At 46.1% G+C, this 20149-nt stretch overlaps 1 protein-coding gene across 4 annotated transcripts in view; it reads left to right on the forward strand.

Annotated features, from left to right (window-relative positions):
* The window catches only part of LOC143422882 (band 4.1-like protein 4), an 82251-nt gene that overhangs the window by 27186 nt on the left and 34916 nt on the right, over positions 1-20149 (forward strand). For all 4 annotated transcript variants that reach the window (XM_076893848.1, XM_076893852.1, XM_076893851.1 and 1 more), the window contains exon 3: positions 19127-19231. In XM_076893848.1, coding sequence (XP_076749963.1) covers positions 19127-19231 — 105 coding nt within the window. The remainder of the gene's footprint in view (positions 1-19126; positions 19232-20149) is intronic.

A 20149-nucleotide genomic window follows, 5' to 3' on the forward strand; every position in this document is an offset into this window, starting at 1 on the left:
TCTCTGGTCTCCCTTTCAATCCCTGTGCGCTCGAACCATCCCACCCCAATCCCTCCGCCCCGTTATCCTTCGTTTCCCTTTCGCTATAGATGCGAGTATATATTAAATTCACTGTTTTCCGGCGAATTTTCGTCCAGGCTCGGGGGAGAAGTTGAAAAAAAAGAGAAAATCAGAGGGACCACCCCTATTAAGCGCACCCTCGTAACCCACGACTATTATATTCTACATGCCGGGCGAATTTTTAAGTTGAATTAGTCGATTGAGAGATACTCGGGGTGAAATCGAGTTATCGTATTATTTCGTGGAACTTTTCCGTTCTACCGTTGATGGATGACTTTCTTCTTCAGCCCTTTGACGCTAGAAGAATGAGGTAAATTATTCAGATGTGTATCAATCTCGAGACGAACAAAGTCTGGAATTGACTACAAATCACTCTGTAAAATTCTTGGAGCGATAAGTGTTAAAAGCGTTAACGAGGAAACCTCGATCGAGCCTATCCCAAAGTCGATCGTCTCGTCGTTCAATCCGTGGCTATCGCGACATCTGTCCGCGGAGAGGAACGCGCGTGCAGCCGCGCGATCGCCTCGCAATCAATTCGCCAGGCGTATATTCGAGTTTACTCACGGCGAGCAACGTCCGCGTCGAACGCGGTGGAACTCGTAGTATGTCGCCGGAACACAGAGCAGCCCACTGTCCGGCCGATGAAAAACGCTGAGCCGCGTATCCTGCCTCCGTCTTCATCCCGCCTTATCGTTCGCGCACGGCCGAGTAAAAGCGCGGCGTGTATTAATAGAGTTCCACTCGCGGGGACCGGTTGCGAAACCCTCCGCGGGCTGCCTCGAAGCGTCGCCGTGATTTCATCAATTTCAATTATCGAGCCGCGTCCGCTGGTCTCTGCTCGCGCGGAACGCTCGCGATTAGGCCGCGGAATCGACGCGGACGTCCGCGCGCGAGAGGGTCTCGCCAGCGTTCCGGGAAACGGGAACCGTCGGGGTGGAATGGAAGCTTCGTGGAACGCGGCGGACCGCGTAAATGTCGCCGCGGAATTTCTGGAGTTTCTTTGTACCTTCAGGATCTCGTGAAACTTTTCTTAGTGGAAATAGTAATTGATGCGGGATACTATGCACGCGTTGGAGATCATGAAAATTTATGAATCTTGCAGGTGTTTTATATTGAAGCGACAGATCTCTTTTATAGAGAGTTAACAGTTTTGAAGAATACTTCAGCACATTCCTTCTTTTATTTATTTACGAATAGCTGTCCAAATTCTGTGCATTGGAATTTTAAGTTCATTTAACACTGACCTAAATCTGTGAGTATTGGCGAAACCTCGTCCAATTGTCTACTTCTCTCACCCTTCTATTATATAACATATAGTACTTCTACTCGCAATATTTACCATATTGAATTATAAATACAATTCCTGTCAATTCTATAATGTAACAACTTTGGAAGATCACTCGATTACCTCACGATCCCACGAAGCACCATCTGTCACGAGTAATTATCCAAATTCCACAGGTAAAACTTTCATACGAAACTCGCCTCGAATTCGCGAGAACAAATGAAATCTGGTCCCATCCCTAGCGAAGCAATTTCTGTAGAGTCGCTGGTTCACCGGCGTAGGATTTAAGAAGGGTGGGAAGAATGAACACCGTCGAGGGATCGTTCGCCAAGGCAAAAGCAGATGCGGGATAAGCTGCAGAGAAACGGAGAAAAGGGTAGCGCGCGATATCACGGATTATTAGAGCTTGGAACGGTCGAGTCGTTCGGTTAGTAACCGCGATACTTATAGACACTATTTCTCGCCATCGATATACCGGTATACGGTCTGTATCTTCCCGGTTTTATATCGCCGGTCATAGAAACCAGTCCCGCGTAACCGAACAGCCTGGAAGAATGGCCATGCGTCAAGATAATGCGACCGGATAAACGTAACCCTTTCCGGCAGAACCAGATACCGTCGATGTCTACGCGTTCTCCAGCCGTGCTCGTTGCGAAGCCTCTTCCCTGGCCGCGGTTCCACGCAATCTGCATATTATTTATCGCTCGTTCGGGCATTACAGCCGGTTAATGAGTGGCCAGAGATACTTCGTTCCACGGGTTTCACGGTTCTTACGCGGACTTATCAAACGTATTTAGAAACGGGGAACAAACGGACGTCGCGTGGAAATACGGTTTACGTTTTTCGAACATTTCTCTGATTGTTCAGTGGCTACCAATTTTTATTTGAAATGCACGAAAGATGCTTAGAAAAATAGAAGGAAAGAGAGAGAATGGTTGTATTGAAATATGGCCGTGTTGTTTTTTCAAATAAATGTTAGAGTAAATGTTTGCTCTTTTTATATTTGAGAGGAAGGTGACAATGGGGAGTGGTATAGAAGGAGAAGGTTCGAGTGGTTTGTACACGCGTCGAGAATAAGTGGTCGGACTCGTATCGCTACCATTCAATTTACTTTCGGCTTGGGTTATACTTATCCGAGATATAAATTTCTGTATATTGTGCGGAGGACGTTGGCAAGGGACCGCGTGAAAGCGAGGAAAGCTCCGCTCGCAAATCCTGCCACGGTGTATCGTGGTTTATATCGCCTTCGATGGATAAGACTGGAGCTTTTAGACACTTTCCTTTGGAGTAGGTTACTAACGAAACAAGAGCGTAACTTTAAGCGTTTAATCTTGGAACACAAACGTCGTTTAATACCTTTCTAACAGAAACGTTTGACAAATGTTCTTTCAATTATAATAAATTTTCGCTTTATTTGGAGAAATATCTTTGCAATACAAAATTATCAAAGATGTTTGTTGACTCAATTTGCAAATTTGTCTTGCGATTTAAGAACAAAAAAAAAGTAAAAAAGGAACATTCATATTCTGCACGATTTTTCCTCTTTAAATTTCATTTTTAAAATTTGTCGAGACTTTAAAATTGTTGTTAAGTTGTTAGATAGCTAGAAACTTCTATGTGCGAGAATGCAGAAGATCTCAAGTAGATTCAACTGTGCAAATGAGTTAGATGACAGACGATACTTTCAGATTTTGCTGCATCGGTTTTTCGTAGCACGTCGATTCCTCTTGGTCGCAATGAATTCCAAAATGCCTGGAACTAGAAAAGAAAATTTGTCTACAGATTCAATTTCTTAAAAATACTTTTGAAATCTAATAAGAATGACTAATTTAAGAATATTTAAAAGATTGCTTGTACAACCCTAAAAATTATTATTTCCTTCAGCTTGTCCCTTTCGTTCTACTGAAACGTAACAAATATCGTAGATTCGCGAGACTCGTCCAGTAACGAGAAATTTCGTACGCTCGTTATAACAATCTTCAAACGTTCCGAGGCATCGTCCAATTATCTCTCACGACATCTCCCTGCAATTTACGTCCGTGTACCGCAGCATCCGTAGAAGGCGAAGCTTCAACGAGACCTGATTAGAAGCTCGCGTTACGTCCGCTTCGTGGCCAGTTCTCAACGAGACGAGCGAAAAAGTTTGGATAGCAGAAGAAACGCTCGAGGATGGAAAAAAAGACGAGTTGAGAGGGTCTCTTGAGAGCGTTCCTCCTTTCCGGTTGGTTCCGCCAAATTTTCACTTTACCCGTTGTTTGTTTCGCCTACTTTGGTTTATCTTTTACTTGGACATGATAAGATTGCAACTCTGTGATAGACAGTGACGATTATCTATGTCATAAATTAAAATAGACGTCATAAATGAGATCAATGCTCCTCGTTAAGAATGCAATCAGTTGAGAATTAAATAATACTAATTAAAACATTGTTATTTCTATGTTGAAAATCCATTTTACAGCTATGTTTAATTTAGTCGCTTCTGGTTTAATGACCCTTGGAATTTATTTATATTTTCTTCTGTTTAATTTCTGGTTCCACGATAATTAACGTAATTTCACATTTCGTTTCTGTATTAATCATTCGTGTTTCTCGAATGCTGAAACACCGGCGACTTTCTCAGAAAAAGTGGCGCGCGATCGAAAAACATCGTTGATGGGTTAATGCAATTTACCAGAGGCGTAATCCTTTAAGGGGCGCTTTTTCGCGCGGGTACGATTGTTGGACAGCGCTTTTCATCGCAGCGGCTGTGGTCGTTCGTAAAAAGTAGCAACGAGGTAAACGGGAATAGAGAAAAACCGGTCTGAAATTTTCTGCTTTGTTGCCTGAGGGGGGGGGCCCTTGCCTCCCTTCCGGCGAACGACGGGCGCATCGTTGCTTCGGATAATTTTTATAACAAGCCGTAAAAAGACCCGCCCCATCTCCTTTCCGTTTCTTTCTCCCTTTCGTTCGCAGCTCACCCCTTCTCGCCCCGTCCCGTCCGCCCTTTCGCCCTCTGCTAGACATCGTATCGATTATTCAGATTTCTCGTTCGTTATGAATAAAGATCACGTTCGAGTAGACTCTGCCGTTTACCGGATGGCTCTCGTTGCTCGCGAGTGTTTTAAAAACTTTTCTGATCTTCGCCCTCCTCGCTGTTAGCCGCGCGGAAAGTTTGGTCGTTAACGAAAACTCCCTTTCTTCTGGGCGCGGCAAACTGTAACGAAGCACTCGATCATCGAGACCCTTCTGCTGTTTTGCGAGACCGTACGTTTCTTCTCTTCGCATCTCGCGTAATTCAGACGACAGGAATATCTTTAGATGTTGCATCGAAGGATATCATGGAATTAAACATGAGGGCTTCAAGCTTTTTTTTTTTAATTTTATTGTATTAATTTATGCGCGATGCAGTGTACATATTTGTGTTTGCGTTAACCCTTTTTCTGTCTAAAGTAGATATGGTAGATTTTAAAGTACACGAGCTTTTGTCTGAAACTGAAGAAATGAATCTAAGCTCTCTGCAAGTGTATTTCGTACGAGTCTATCATAGAAAATAACTGAAGTATTGAATTAATCTGGAAGCAACAGCAAAGTACTGGTAATTCGTTGCTTCGCGTTCAAAGTGATATATTTAAAGCGCAGTTTCACTGGATTCAATCACGGAATTGGACTTCTTTTCTGTAGCAAGGTGTTTAGTAAAAAAAATGCGCGAGCCTTGTGTCGCGTCCGATGAAAGATTGTCCACAAGATGAGAATGAATATCCAAGCAGAAGAAAGATTGAATCGCGCCTCGAAGTATTATCAACGCCGCCCGGCGTAGTTCCCTTGTGCTCTTTGATACCTTTGAAACCAACGCTCTACGAAGGTGTCGAATGACAGTCGAGAGCACCATTTTCACCGTGACAGGCTTTCCGTACGCTTCCATTCTCCACCCTCGCTGGAGAGGTTTTAGGGTCACCTCCTGTGTTTTCGAGACCGAAAATTCCTTTTTACCTTTCGCTCGCCACTCTCGACTCGTGTTGCTGAACACGGTTTCAGAATTTTCATTTTAAATTAACTTTCATTCCCGACATCCTCGACGGAAACGATAAATTTACACATTTTTGTACGATCCATTAGTCCAATTTCAAAATCTAAATAATCGAGTGGCCACGCGAAATTAATTCTATTTCAAATATGTAAAGCAGACAATTGATTCTTTTCTGCGATTAAAGTCAGCTTCAATCTTACAATTATTATTGAAATGTAAATGTCGAACGCTACGTGTCAACGAGCATAGCCTCCATTAATCCCCTCGCATCTCGTCTCGTGAGAAAGTAACATTCGCGAACGGCAACATCGTGCCATTACCGGACATTTCCATTTCCAATGGCACGCATCTGACAGCACCCAAGTCCATCGAGTCGAGGCGATCGAAGAGAGCCGTACAGCCGGCTCTAATTGTCAGGCTCGAACGCAATCGGATCCCCCAATAATCGTCATGGCCCGTTGACCACTGGTAACCGTTGTTTTCCTCCCTGGTACAAGCACCACCCGTCCCTCGCGCGGCCGTGCCCGGCCACAGGCGAAGAAGGCGCGGACCGGCAGTTTTTCTGGGGGCGTCGTCGATGCTCTCCAACGAACTGTAACAGAGCCGTGGCCGGGGGTCAATTATCGCTGCCGTGGAATTATCTCGGCCAGTTGGCGCTGCAACGAATGTCTTCTTTCCGCGGCGCCGCGAAGAAGAAGAGGAACCACCGCGTGGGGGATGGCGTTCGTCCTTGGATCGCTGCTGGCAGCGTTCGTCCCTTCGATTTCGCCCCGCGAAACGGGCCCACTCGCGTCCCACCCCGTTCCCACGACGTACCTTGGCCCCCGGGGGCTGAAAAGTGCCGACTGCCGGCGGGCATCGCCGGAAAGAGAGGGCGGTGTGCCTAAATAAACGGTTTGCCGGTGTACGAGGAACGAAAGAAACACGATCGCGACGGACCAACGCGGAGAGGTCGTTCGGAGCACGCAACCTAAGGATGATTACCAATCTCCCGGACCTATACCCAGCTCCATTCGGCCTGGGGCCACGGTGGAAGGGAAGTGGGACCGTCCTCTTCAGCCTCGTCTTGTTCTTGTTCTTCTTCTTCTTCTTCCACGGGTGTTCGTTTCTTGCAACAGCCTCCCCTTCGCCGTTGGCTGTTCCGCGGTTTTACCTCACCGTCTCCGGTTCGCAGAGTCTTGCACGGAGGGACCGTTCGATCTCTCGGTTTTTCTAGGCTGCCTCGCGACGCAGCACGCTTTCGAGCGGTTACCGTGCGTTCCTCCTCTGTCGTGCTTCCTCTGGTCGGACGGTAGGACAACGTTAAGCCGCACGTATTAATCGCGTTAAGCTGGAGGACTCGCTCGTAGTTGTAGCGTACACTGGGAAGAGGATGAGAGATCTTGGGTTGGATGGATCTTCTTTTCTTTTTTTTTTTTTTTTGTTCTTCCTTCTTCTGCTTCTCGTTCGTTCTTGGCGGTAGGGTGTTATTTAGCTAGAGAATCTTACTCTAGCCACGCGAGGGAAGTTCGCGGAACACGGTGCAGCGAGAGTTGTCGTTTAATAACGTTTAACCGTTTCGTTTGCTTCTTGTTGATTCAGAGAGGTCTGCGTAGTTATTTAATTATATTCTCCGTCCGTTGGAAACGTTTCACCTTAGTTCGCAGACTCGCGTAATGCGGATGATCGCGAGAACGAGGACCGTCCTTTGCTATGGTATTCAAATTGGATTTCGTGTGTCCTCTTCGTTTGAAAGAATCGCCGGGGGTCGCGAATTAAATTCGAGGAGCTCCTTTGCCTACGGTTTATTACATTATAACTCCATCTCACCCGTTGGCTCTCTGTCGTTCCGTAGCCGACGCACCGGCTCCTTTTTTTTTCACATCACGTATATTTCTTCTACTTTACCTTCAAAGCACTCGCTCGATCCGCGTGCAGGGCGGGACGACGGCTGCTGCCATTCGGAATAACTCGCAATCAGCGGACTCAGTCGTTGCGGGAATGATATTTGCATATTTTTAACGGGGAACAATGTAGCGAGCGATTCGACGTGTGCATTTTGCGAAATCCTGCAATCACGATGCATATAATTATTGGCCCACAATCGGTGGAAAATTGTTGGCCGTAGGGACGGTAATTTTATGCTCTCGCAATTTGAAATGATATCGAAGGGTGCCTAACTGTACAATCATTGGTAATCAAAGAAGTCTGTACATAGTCTTCTCAAATTTCGAATATAAAGCAGCAACAAAGGTTTTAAATATTTGACAATCTTCCAATTTATTTTATAAAAGAAACATCATTTCTTAGTTACATAGGTACATGCTATACCACACGTGCTATTTTATTTCCACCCTTTAAACGACAAAACTCTCATTTTCAGTTATATTTCCAAAATCCGCTTAACTTTAGTTAACAAATGAACTATCACTCATAAAACATCCCATACTCATTTCTTACAGATATTTGAAAAGTCGAGAGTAGCCACGATTAATTGTATGTACAAACGCAAGGAAATTGTCCCAAACGAGAATAGCAGGAAGCTCTAAAGACAGGAAGAACCGCAGCGAAGGGGTGGATCGACATTCTGGTGGGTCGCCAGCGCGCGTCCGGCTGGCAGTGCTCCTCGTTTTCTTCATCCCTCATCCCCGTGGTATTCCTCGCGATGCATTTTCCATTGAAAGCCTACGGGCGCGAGGCAGCTCGCAGGTGAAACGCGCGCGTACCTTTTGTACGCTGGAGAACGCCACTTTGCTTTGCTGGCGCGACTTCCTTTAAGAGCACGATTTCCTTGCCCGGCTCTCGATTTTCCCGGCTGGACTCGCCGCTCGTTCTCATTTCGTTCCGTCCATTAACTACCCCGTCCGCAGCTAACCGTCCTCGTCCATCTGCTCGAAATGGCACGGGGCGCACAATAGAGCCGACGTTCCGCTCAACGCCAAAACTACCCCCGCGTTACTGCCGATCGTCCCGCGAAGTAAACATCGTTGTTTCAGCTGCTGGTTGCTACCAACGGCGCTCGCGATTCGCATTCATTGATAGCTGGATTTCTGCCCGATTGCCTCGCGAATTTAAATGGAGCGTTAAGGGTGGTGGTTAACCCACGCGAGATGGTCTCAGCTACCGTGTGTTTGAAATTGTGAGTGGTGGAGAATGGGATGAGTCTAGACGTTTGCAGTATATGGATTAGAATCAATGTTATTATCGTAATAGAAAGAGAATATCGTAAAGTGAGAAACAACCCTGCAGCCCTGAAAGTGAGCCTTGCAACTATACATTTACTGTTCACTGTGCTGATTATATTCTTTCGTATCGATGCTTGCTTTATATAGCAATCAAAAGCATCGATATTAAAAATATTTGGTATTCATAGGTTTACTCGAAACTTAATTAATCAGCGGTGGAATCGAATCACGAGACACGCGAGAAGGGAACGGGAAATCTCGAACGCCCTTGCGAGGCACGCTCGGAAAAAATGTCGGCAGGGGGTGAAACAAGAACTACCCGGCGCGTCGCGTCCGCGTAATAACAACTCCTTACCGAGAACTATCGCTGCGATACTTCCAGCTAAGTAACTCGCGGTTACATCGATCCTAAGCCACGCCGCGGAGCGCAAATAGCAAAGGATACACGGCGTTTCACGTCAAGCTTAGCCGTGGCGGCTTAGAAAAAGTGACAAATGGCCTGACGAAGTGCTGTCCTTGCGGGCATCGAAACCTTCCCTCCTGCCACGAGCATATTAAGTATGGACTGCGCATTCTCTCTCTGGGCTACGTCCACCACGCAACTATTTATAGACGACAGCCCGACCGGCCGCGATAGAAATGCCTCGTGGAGAATGCTACGCGCGTTTTCTTCTCGTTTCCTTTTTTCCCCCTTTTCCTTCCCCTTTTCACTCCGCGCGTTTTCCCCTCCACCCGTACGCGCGGACCTCGGATAACGAACGCGGGTCAAATGGAACCGCGCGGCGCTGATCAGCCCCCGCTTGTCCAGCGATGAATGGAATCGTTCATAATTCCCGTCGCCGCTCGACGAATCGCCGTACTTCGCGGAATATCGAGTTAATGTAGCCACGGATTCGATGAGGAATGGTAATGGCAGCGCGCACGCGATACGACGGAGGCAGCGCGCGTGAACCGTGCAACCACCGTTGCCTCCGCGTCTCCGCGAAGCATAAGTTACGCGGCCCTCGTCGATCGTAGGGTGATCCGACCGTCGCGATGCTTCGTTCGCCAGCGTGCAACCGCACGGAAAAAGTGACAAACAACCCGTGGAGGTATCGTCCTTGCACCGTCGACCGTTTCTCCTGCCCGCAAGAAGCGACCCAGCGTACCGCGACCGCCTCTACGCGCGCTTCACCTTCACCCGTGCGCCGCGTTTAATTAACTAATTTATTTAATTGCTTAACGATTACCTCCGCCGGACACGAAAACGTGTAATTTATTTTAGCCACGTAACGAGCCGGTCCGCGGCGTTTATCTCGTTTTGCGAGGTTACGCACGCCTGCCTCGTGTCCACCGATCTATCGTTTGGGATGAAGAACCGTCGGACGGTGTTAATTGCCAGCGATCGATGGGTAATTGGTGGATGTCGAAGGATCATCGGGGCGTTGGTTAGATCGGGTCTTTCGATCGCGATGTTCGCCAGTTTGGGAATGTTCCGTGCGATTTGGCAAGAGCTATCGTAGGAGACCAAGGACGACATCGTGGTTTATACTTGTTTCGGTACTTTCGCGCGAATTTAGAGAGCGCAGGAGGGGATGCGTGCTCTTGAAACAAGTATTCGCCTAGCGTGTCTTTAATATTGATTAGTTGAACGCAATTCCAAATTAGTTTTGTAGAAAAAGTTGGATGAATTGCAAATCGAAGAGAAACGTATGACTGTTGTTAGTGTCATTTGAAATTTAGGAACTGGTAATATTAAAATTCGATCTACGAAAGTGTTACGCAACGATATATACTCGTCAAAATAAATAGCCTGAAGAACACATCGATCTTCATATCACCGATCATAGCGTGTCCTTCGAAATGCTTGGCGATGGTACCAAAGTAACCCGAATTACCATCACTTGGCACACGATCTATTACACGGGCCCGTCCATTCGCTCGCGAGGACAAAGGAACGAATTCGTTCGAACGATACTCGCTGTACGTAACGCACACGCGCGCGCAGAAATCGGTATCACGGCCGAGTCGTCCGCGGTGGATCGGTGGTACGTCGAGGCCGCGGTGGTGAAACAGCTCTCGCGGCTCGGAAATTGGTATTCCCCGGTAGGTATGAGTTAGCGGCATCGGTATGTGGGTATTATACCTTTTGTATTCCGATGTGACACGCCTCCGTCACGTTTGCGGCCGTACGACAACGACGAACGTCCGAGCGTATGGGTGGACAACGATAAGAGCGTCCACCGTTGCCCTGGACGTCCGCGTGCATGCTCACCCATACGATCGTCGCCGTGCGCGAGAGGGAACGAGAACGGTTGGAAGCAGAGAAAGAGAGAAGGGACGCGTACGTGGACGCGCGTACCAACGTAAAGGCGAGGGCAGACAGCGGGTGAGGGCCCATGCGGATGCCATACGTAAAGGCTCACTGGTAGCAGAGTACCTCGAGAGCCGCGTATGTACGTTTGAGAATACATTATGTAAGCAAAAGGTGAAAAAAGCCACGGTTGGAATAAGCCCCACCAGATTCTATCGAGTCGCGTCCCTCCGTTCTACTCCTTTCCTCACCGCCTCCCTCTCCCCCCTCCTCCTCCTCCTCCTTCTCTTCTTCTTCTCCTGCTCTTCTGCCTGCCGCGTGTGTTCCTGTACCTCTTGCGAGCCCGAACATCGGGCCAGCAGCATCAGGGCATAGACCTTCGCTCTGTTATACGTATACGTATGTATATGTACACACGTATCCGGCGATATCAGTGGCCGTGTGTACCTTGCATACACCGAAACCGAGCCGCTGGCGTTCGAAAGTTGAAGAAAGGGAGGAAAGGACGCCGCGGATGGGGAGTGAAACGGAGAGAGGGGAAAAAAAAAAGGTGAAAACAATGCATCCTGGAAGCGGACGGACGAACCACGCCGCCAGGAGACAAGGGTGGAGGAGAGATCGCAGTCGATTCTGCGAGTGGACATTGAAGCGATACCCCTTCGATCTCCCGATTCGCCGATTAGGAAACACCGACCGGTAACCAGGTGGACTGGGACTCCTCAAAGAGGCCTCGTTGGGAAATACCGTCGCTCCACGTGGCTTGGAGAAGAACTTTCGATTTCCTTTTTTATTGTAATTGTACTGGATCTGGTTTTTTTATGCCCTTCGTCGAAGGGTAGTTTTGAGAGCAGTTCGTTTTAGCAATTGTCGTGTTTACTGTTGTTTCATGCTAGCTTGGTTTATTGCGTGTCGATCTAAGTAGTTTCAAAACCACCCCTTAAGACAGTCCCACTGTTACTCTGTATATAAGCAACGAAGAATACAATAATAATGGACTGTTTATCGATCTCTATCTTGAAAAGAACAGGATACAGTTTATATATTCACATAAAAGATATAACATTATTGAATCAGGTGTTAATAAGTAAGAGTTGAAATTCAACTCCTTGTCATTCAATTAGTACAACTCAATCTTTAAGAGAATCAAGAAGTGGAGGCAGATTTGAATTGCAAATTCGATTAACTATTCAAGTATGCGTTACCAAATTCTAAATATATAGCAACAGACTCTCAATCACCAAAGTTACATTCAGATCCATTAATTCGCCGAAGGCAAGTAAGACGTAAAACACATCGAGTCCCACTCCGCCGGTCAAGGTCCGTGGCGTACACGAAATTTAACTGTTCCGTATCTCTCGGCAAGAGTTACGAAGGAAACGGTGCGTGATATTGTAATTCCAAGTGAAGCTGATTCCACCAGCCTTTCCATCAACCGGAGACCCGGGACGCGCGGCGGAGTATAAATCTCAGGTAAAAAAATTCAAGCCCCCACGGTCCTGCTCGTTTGCGATTCCACATAGGCATCGGTTGATTCACGAAATCCGAAATATTCAGAAGCCACGCGTGTCCGTCGACGATCACGTAGCCTGGCATCACCGTGGCCGGTACCTCGTCCCACCAGCGGTCGTTGTTTTCGAAAAAGTTCTCGCTGTTCGATGGTGCCAGGCCACATAGATTATCGAGATTTAAAAGGACTCGCGAGAGTAACCGGTCGAGATGGGCAGTAAACCTTGGGCCATCGACGTCGTACGTTTCTTTTCTGCTCCTTTCCACCTTCTTCTCCTTCTGCTCTTTCTGCTCTCTCGTCTCGAATCGTTGTCTCTCCCTTTCTGCTCCCGTATCCCTGCAGGGATTACGTCTCCTCCTCGCTCTGCTCCCTATGATAACATTGTTCCGGTTGCAACTCACTCGCGCCACGCCGTCCCAGTGTTTCTCTTCTTCTTTCTGGAGCTTTTCTTTCTTTCTTTCTTTCTTTTTTCTCCTTTTCGTTTCACTTTATTTCCATCGTTCGATAAAATCGCGATATAGTTCGTTGGTCCATGAACGCTATATTTCATTTAGATCGGATGCGCGTACGCGTTGCGGGAGATCCAACGAGTGAACCCGAGCTGATAAGGATACGTTTTAATAAAATTGCCTTCGCTATTCGGCTCGAGTGCTGCGTTGCAAAGGAAATTACTTCTCTGTCTGCGATCGGGGGCTTAATAAAGGGGGAAAGGAGTTGATCGGTCTTGCACTCGCTGTTGTGCTTTTAATTAAAATTCAGTTCTCTCGTTTTACATAGGGTAACTTTTTTTTTAATACGTTGGTAGTTCCGTTTTAAACGAACGAAACCGTGTTTTAACTTTCCTGGTTTCCCGTTTCTGCACTTCCAGGCTTAATTTTGCAGATAAATCTGCTTTAAGGATGTGTTAATTAGAGTGTTTTTTGCGTTTCTCAGGTAGAATTTAATTTCTTTGGGTAGAATTTTTCTTTTCCACTTTCTTATCCAAAAATATTTTTAATTAAAGAAAACACATGCACATTCGTGGTCGTAAAAGATCTAAGTTGGGCATAAATGCAATGACCTACATATCTTCCAAAGATGGCAGACAGAACGTTGTCCACTCTTGAAATGCACAAACCAAATTTAAAAGTCCTGATGGCAACTATTAAAGGAACAGTGGCGAGCGATCCAAAGCTAAGAACCGATACCGCAACAAACTCGCGAAAGAGATAAAAAAGAACAGCCCTTTAAATCAGCCGACTTCAAAAGTCCCAAATAAATGTTGCACGATTCGCAGAAATAATTCGAAAGGCACGATCGAAAGTCAGGCCCAACTCCGCTTCCATCTACGGGGAAACGTACCAGGTCTCTCGTTCGTTCCACTAAGAGTGCAACATTTACGAACTGGTCCCCGATAAAATTGAACGGTAGCCACGGAGACCGCTACCCGCTCGATCTTTGCAGCGGCCAGTTACTCGTTCGTTAATAAATTCATTCGACGCGCGCCAGGGAAACTCCGCCGGTGCAGTAATCGGATTTTTCGTTCGAAATACGTTTTTGCCCTTGTAACAAATTGCGCCGTGGTGAACGTGTGGCGAACACTCGCGCGCGCGCTCGCTCGCGTTGTGCATTCGTTCGTTGCACCGATTCCAATGTCATTATACCTGTCCCTGGCAGAAGAAGAACTGGCTGGATCCGTGGAAGGTGCAAACCGCCTCGTCGTGGTAAAAGTGCAGGTGCAGCGAAGGTAGAATAGATGCCAGAGCCCTGGATGGGTTCACGGCACCTACAATAAATTTCATGACGCCGCGATCCAGATACGAGAACGGGCAGAGTCGTGGAGAGAGGTAGAGAGAGAAAAAAAAAAGAAAAAGAAAACAGAAAAAGGAAAAGAACGAAGGGGAAACGAGACAGGGTTGCTTCGTGTTCGACGTTTCTCGTTCCACACTGGATTTTCCATTCGAATATCGCCGTCGGGCTTTGCCGTTGACCCCGGATGAAAAGCTGGCTATCGAAAATCATTACATCCATCTTGCTTAATGAATTTCTTTTGTCGGATATCGGCTGGCTCCTGATCTTTTCTGCGGCTGCAGAATGTATTCGATCAATGAGCGTTCGCGAAACGATTATTGATGGAATTTATTCTGTCTTTGGTTGGTTATTGATACGTCTATGTCTAGACTGTATAACTGTCTTCTATTGAAGATAATTTTAGTGGTCGATGGATACCAATAAAATGGAAATAGCGCAGGGTTAATTAGGGTTGTTTCTTCTTTGCTATTATAAATTATTTTTAGTAAATAATTCGTTCCTTAATTTCAGGCATATGTTAGAAATTTCTAAGCAGATGCTCGTTATTGCGCCTTTTTCTTTTATGTCTTTTAATTTATTCAACGAAGCGTAATGAAACGATAGATCAAAATTGCACTTTTTACTGCCACCCAAATTAATATCGCTTGCTTTTCCTCTACCATTGATTAGTTCGTTGGATTGTCACGGTATTGATTACCAATCGCCGATTCGCGTTTTTGATTGAAAGGGCTGGAATTACACGGAAGAGAGAATAGTTTTCTGGGTCGTTAATTACACGGCGGAATTCTTGACAGGGTGGTATTTCCCGAACTTCGAGGCGGTGTAAATTTCCCGCGATGCCACATTATTTATTTGGTTGACTGTCAGTGGCTGACGCGGAGTCGTTTGTTACCTACCTGCAGGATTCCTGGCAGTGTAATATTTTCTTGCGGTTTAGCGTGTCATTATTTGGCATTAACCGGTGGTCCGTTAAACGCATCGTTAAGCCGTTTTTCCGCTAATAACGAGTCGAGTGAAAAATCGGCGAAAGTCGTATTTAATCGAACTATAATTCGATCTTGATACCTTTGTCTCATTTTCTGTTCCATCAAAGTTTACTTTTTGTATCAATAAGAAATTTTCAAAGTGAATTCCGTGTAATAATAACTTTTAACTTTGATTATTTTATGTTTAATTGCCTCGATGACACAAGCTTCCAAAAGTATACGTGCAAGTTTTGAGAATGTATAAGTGTAATCAGAAATTAGAACAGTCGAAGCAAAATTCTATTACTATTCAACAAATTTTGATGCATCTGACAACAATAGAAATTTATTTCTCGTAGCCATGACTGTTAATGCTTGCGTGTGTAAGCCACAACAGTAATAAATGTTTGTCAAAGCCGCCATTTTCACGCAAATTCTTTGCCATTGATGTTAATACACATTCAAATCCAACAACTGAATGTTAGTAAATGATGCGATATTATAAATTTCATCGGCACTAAATGCAAGAAATAGATAAGGGTGTACCAGATCGTTTGATAGCGTTGCATCACTCAGTTGAATCACGCGCTATTATTTGATCGTTAGAGAAATCTGCAACACTTTGGAGTCTGTGTACGAAATGTTCCTGGTGTAACGACCTGCTCACAACAAAATGGCCCGAAGGGAATGTTGAGAATTATGAAACTCAAACGAGCCGATCGTTCAATACACAATTTAATGTATCTAAAATTCCGGTCTGATATTTAACTTGGGCGTTCGGGAAAGTAAGTTAACAAACTGAAGTACAATGTTGCTACATTGTTTATTTCTACCATTTCCTTTACACAATTCTTATAATCTTATAATTCCTTCGTACAAAACTTACCCACTAATTAATTTATCTCTGCAATTATAATATCTATTTACTAGTCTCAGTAGCGGATTATCCACAGTCTATCAATCTCTAAATAGTAACAAAATCGATAACGCAACATCCAAACAAGACACTTTTCCAAATTGATCAAAAAACCTCCCCAAAATGAATCTTTACGAATCTTCCATCCAAAGACTGAAAAATAAATTCCAGCCAAGCCTAACTGAACTTAACTCTCGAAAATCCACTCGTCGACTCGTCTCCTGGTCCCCGTTTCGAGCCCAAACCTCGTCTACCGGTTCGTGGCAGCCCTAGCGGGCGCAAACCAACAATTGTCTGCGAGTACGTGCACGGGGTCGGCGATGATCAATACATTATCGCGTGCAACTTGTCAAAGTCGAGCCACCGCGGCCATCGTTAGAGACATCAGCCTCCGCTTCAATTATCATCGTCGAATTCCAGCGGTGCGCGCGGCGGCGCAAGAACCGACCGGCTTGCCCCGTTCGCCGTCGAGTAACGAGCGATCGAGGGAGACGGCCAGGCGCTTCCCCTCGAAGGTGGAACGACGGAGCGGCTGGACGCGCGAGGACGTGGACGAAGACGAAAGGGCGCGCGGGTTGAAGGACGCGATGCTCGCTGTAACGCGGCTACGCTAATTACGTGGAAACTCGGGGCATATTCTTCCCGTGACGGTGGCTCGTGTATCGACGCGAGGCAGACGCGTGGACGAGCAAGTGGAAACAAACGATCCGGGCAAACGAAAACACGCATCGCGGATCCCCGTTAGGCTTCACCCGTGAGGGGAACAAACGAGCGTCACGGCTCGCCACGGAGCGAACTGGGAACCGGAAACCGGCGATTTCGATCTCGGTTCACCGGCTGGATGTCCCGCGGTTAAATCGACGCCGAGCCGATCCTGGAAACTATCGCGGAATTCTTCCCCTTTGAATTATTTCAACCGCCGTCCCAGCCTCGCGCTCATCTCCCTCCTTTTTCGCCGCATTTCGATCTTCCTGTTTAACGACCGCTCCAGAGGTAGCAACGTTTCGTTTCGTAGCAGTTACAAGTGGATGATTCTATTGCCGGACGATGGGTTTTATTAAGAAGTCGTTAATGGTTTTTCTTGGCCGTTGTTCGGTGGTTCTTACGCGAAAGTGGTACCCTTTCGGTTGGTTTCCTATGCTCAGAGAACTGGGTAATGAACGAAGTTGGGTGTACAGTGTAACCAGTTGCGAATTGAAAAGAATTAACAATTATGCGAAATTATTCATGTTTTTGATAACTAACGACGTGAACGTGGAGAGATGCTTAAATATGCTTCATCGAATTTAATTGCTATTTAAGTGATTAGTTCAGTAGTAATGTTATTCAGGATTAACTGTCGCTCTAATCCACTTTCAATGATATTCTACTTGCAGTTACGATGTAATAATGATATGTAGGCGCACTCTAGTAATTATATTTTCTAAAGATCTTATGTACCGTTACGTCAATTTTATTAGCCACAATTTCTAAGCCATCTTGTTGGAATTAAGTCGCTAGAGCGCAAGGTGTCTCGTTTATCGTTTAGCCTTGCAGATAAAAACTCCAAGTAATTCGACGAGCCATCGTATAAAACGCACGAATAGATAAATTCATAACACGGCACGACTGCATTTCCATGCAAACGACTGACAGCAACTGCAGTCTATAATTAAAGTTTTTATCCCATGGATGAGGGAGGACGTTACATTTTCCGTTATAAGCGATCAACACATTTTTTTAATCAGGATTATAGCAGCGAATCTGCCTCGAGGAAAACTATCTTTCCGAGCAATTTTTAAATTCGTTACATTTTCTATTTTACATCTGCAATATATTTGCAATTAAAATAACAGAGGAGAAACAATCGTTGCTAACAAGAATTTACTGTTATACGACTGTGTATCCAGTTAATTCTTGGTATGAAATACTAAATGCATATTATTTATGGTACTCATTAGAAATCGCGATAATTTAACGATGTTTTTTGCTGATCTACCGCCGGTCTCCGTTATCGAAGCTTAATAATAATAAAATATTACTTATATCTTCATTGGATCATACATGGCCAGGGAAATTAATAGGTTCGAAAGGATATCGGATTCTTGGAAGCTTGACAGGTTGATTGCGAAGGTACTCGAAGCGATAGTTTAATAAAGGATTGGATATATGAACCTATTAATCCCACCAATGAACAGCGCTGACTGCTACGTTACCGTACCTACTACACGTCAGCGTACAAGATAACTCCATATAACAAATTAAAAATATCTATTACCCTGCTCCACAAAAAAAAAACAATTACCTTACAAACCTATCACAAAAATCCATAAATATTATAATACACAACTAACCCTATACTTAAACCAAGCAACTCGATCACCCATATTTCTCAAACTCGAATCGCGCGCAAAAAATACCAGGAACGATTCGACTTCCGCCGTTTAATACCCAGCGACAGGATTTTCTTGTCCACGTCGAGTCGAGCGACGCGTCGCGTCGAGGGTGTAGCAAGTCTGCATAGAGATCGTTGGGCCACGGCAAGAAACAAAGATCGATCGCGAGTACCGAACGGTCCGGTCTTGCGGGCGATTTATCACGGAAAAACCAGTCCGCGCGTTATCGCGGCATCGATGAGGACGAAGATCGGTAAATTCTATTACGCGGGCCGCCGCGTGTAATGATGGCCAGGACGTGGCGCGGCTGATCGCGATATCGGCTACCTCGAACGGGCGACGCGGACGGAAGTTAATTATTCCCCTCGCGGGTGAATGAGAGGCACGAAAGGAGGGTGAACGAGAGTACGCGGGGCGCGATGACATATCGCGCGGGCTGTCCGGGTCCGAACAGATGGAGATCGGCTCCGCGGGCAACGGGCGACCGTTATGAGACGTGTCGCGCAGCCTCGGCTGGTGTATCGGTATCGCCGTGGCGATGTTCTCCCCTGGCCGACGCATATGAACTCAGTTCGCGGTGGGACGTGGTCAATGACGCGTGCGCGTTGCGATTTAAATCGCCACGGTCGATCGGCCGCGGATCGGGAAGCCGTTCGCGGCTGGCATTAAACGCGGCCAGGTTCAGGAAGTAATTTCGCACGGCGTGTCGCTAACGTCGGCATTGTTATTGACGCGATAAATCAAACGCCGGTTTTCTTTCGCAGAGCTCGAACCTCGGACAGGAACTGCTGGACAGGGTGTTCAGGCACTTGAACTTGTTGGAGACCGCTTACTTCGGGCTGCGTTACCTGGACCACGGCAATCAGACGGTGAGCATGCTGTTCTTTTCTTTTATTCGCTCTATTTCTTTAAACAGGGCGATCGTGTGCTTTGGAACGATCGTTTGATCGACGGTTTGATAGTTTCGCGAATGGACCTATTTACGATATTTTCAAATCTTGGTCTTCGAGGTAGTTAGAATAATATGTTGTCAGTCTTGTTATAAGATATGATTTTCCTTTTTGACGATGAGAGGTACTCTGTTTTCGCAGAAAATAGTTTCAATTTACAAAATATTAAACGTGTACATGTATCTCTACAAATTGCTGAAATGGTTAAACGTGATTGTTTATGATATAATATTTTACGTAAAGGAGTATGAAAATGAACTCGAAAAATACTCGAAATATAAAGTCATCGCGAAAAGACACGTATCAAACAGATGTGACATTTCTCTGAAAGCTCGATCATTCCGCAGTAACTCTCTCGAGCGTGCACTTCAATTACATCCCTTCCGATCGCATCGAAAGTCCCCGGAAGCCTGAGTTTCAGGGTGCAACCAGGGCAAACTGAAAAATTCCGTCCGCTCTCTGCGAAAAGCTTTTCTAATTACCGTCGCGACGCGAGAGGCTTCCCGTTCGATAATTATAATCAAGGGCGAATCGCGTCCACCCGCCAGCGGCAGCTGACGTTAGCGTCGGCAATCAGTCCGCGTGTGTGGTCCCGCGCAAACGGCGGCCATGATCAATGCACCAGCGAGATATCGAGCAGTTTGTCGTTAATTAGATTTCGAAGATGAAAAATTCATGGGGAGCAGGACCTGGGAGGGCAGAATGGCTGCCCCGGGCCATAAGAGGGTAGGATTATTATTCACGGGAAATGTCGAGCCGCCTGCAATTTCCGGCCCGCTTGATCAACAGCTACGCCTCGACGTAACGCGTCCCGATGACGATCGGCGGATTAATTAT

This window comes from Xylocopa sonorina, chromosome 4 (genome assembly GCF_050948175.1).
Source record: "Xylocopa sonorina isolate GNS202 chromosome 4, iyXylSono1_principal, whole genome shotgun sequence".
NCBI lineage: Eukaryota > Metazoa > Arthropoda > Insecta > Hymenoptera > Apidae > Xylocopa > Xylocopa sonorina.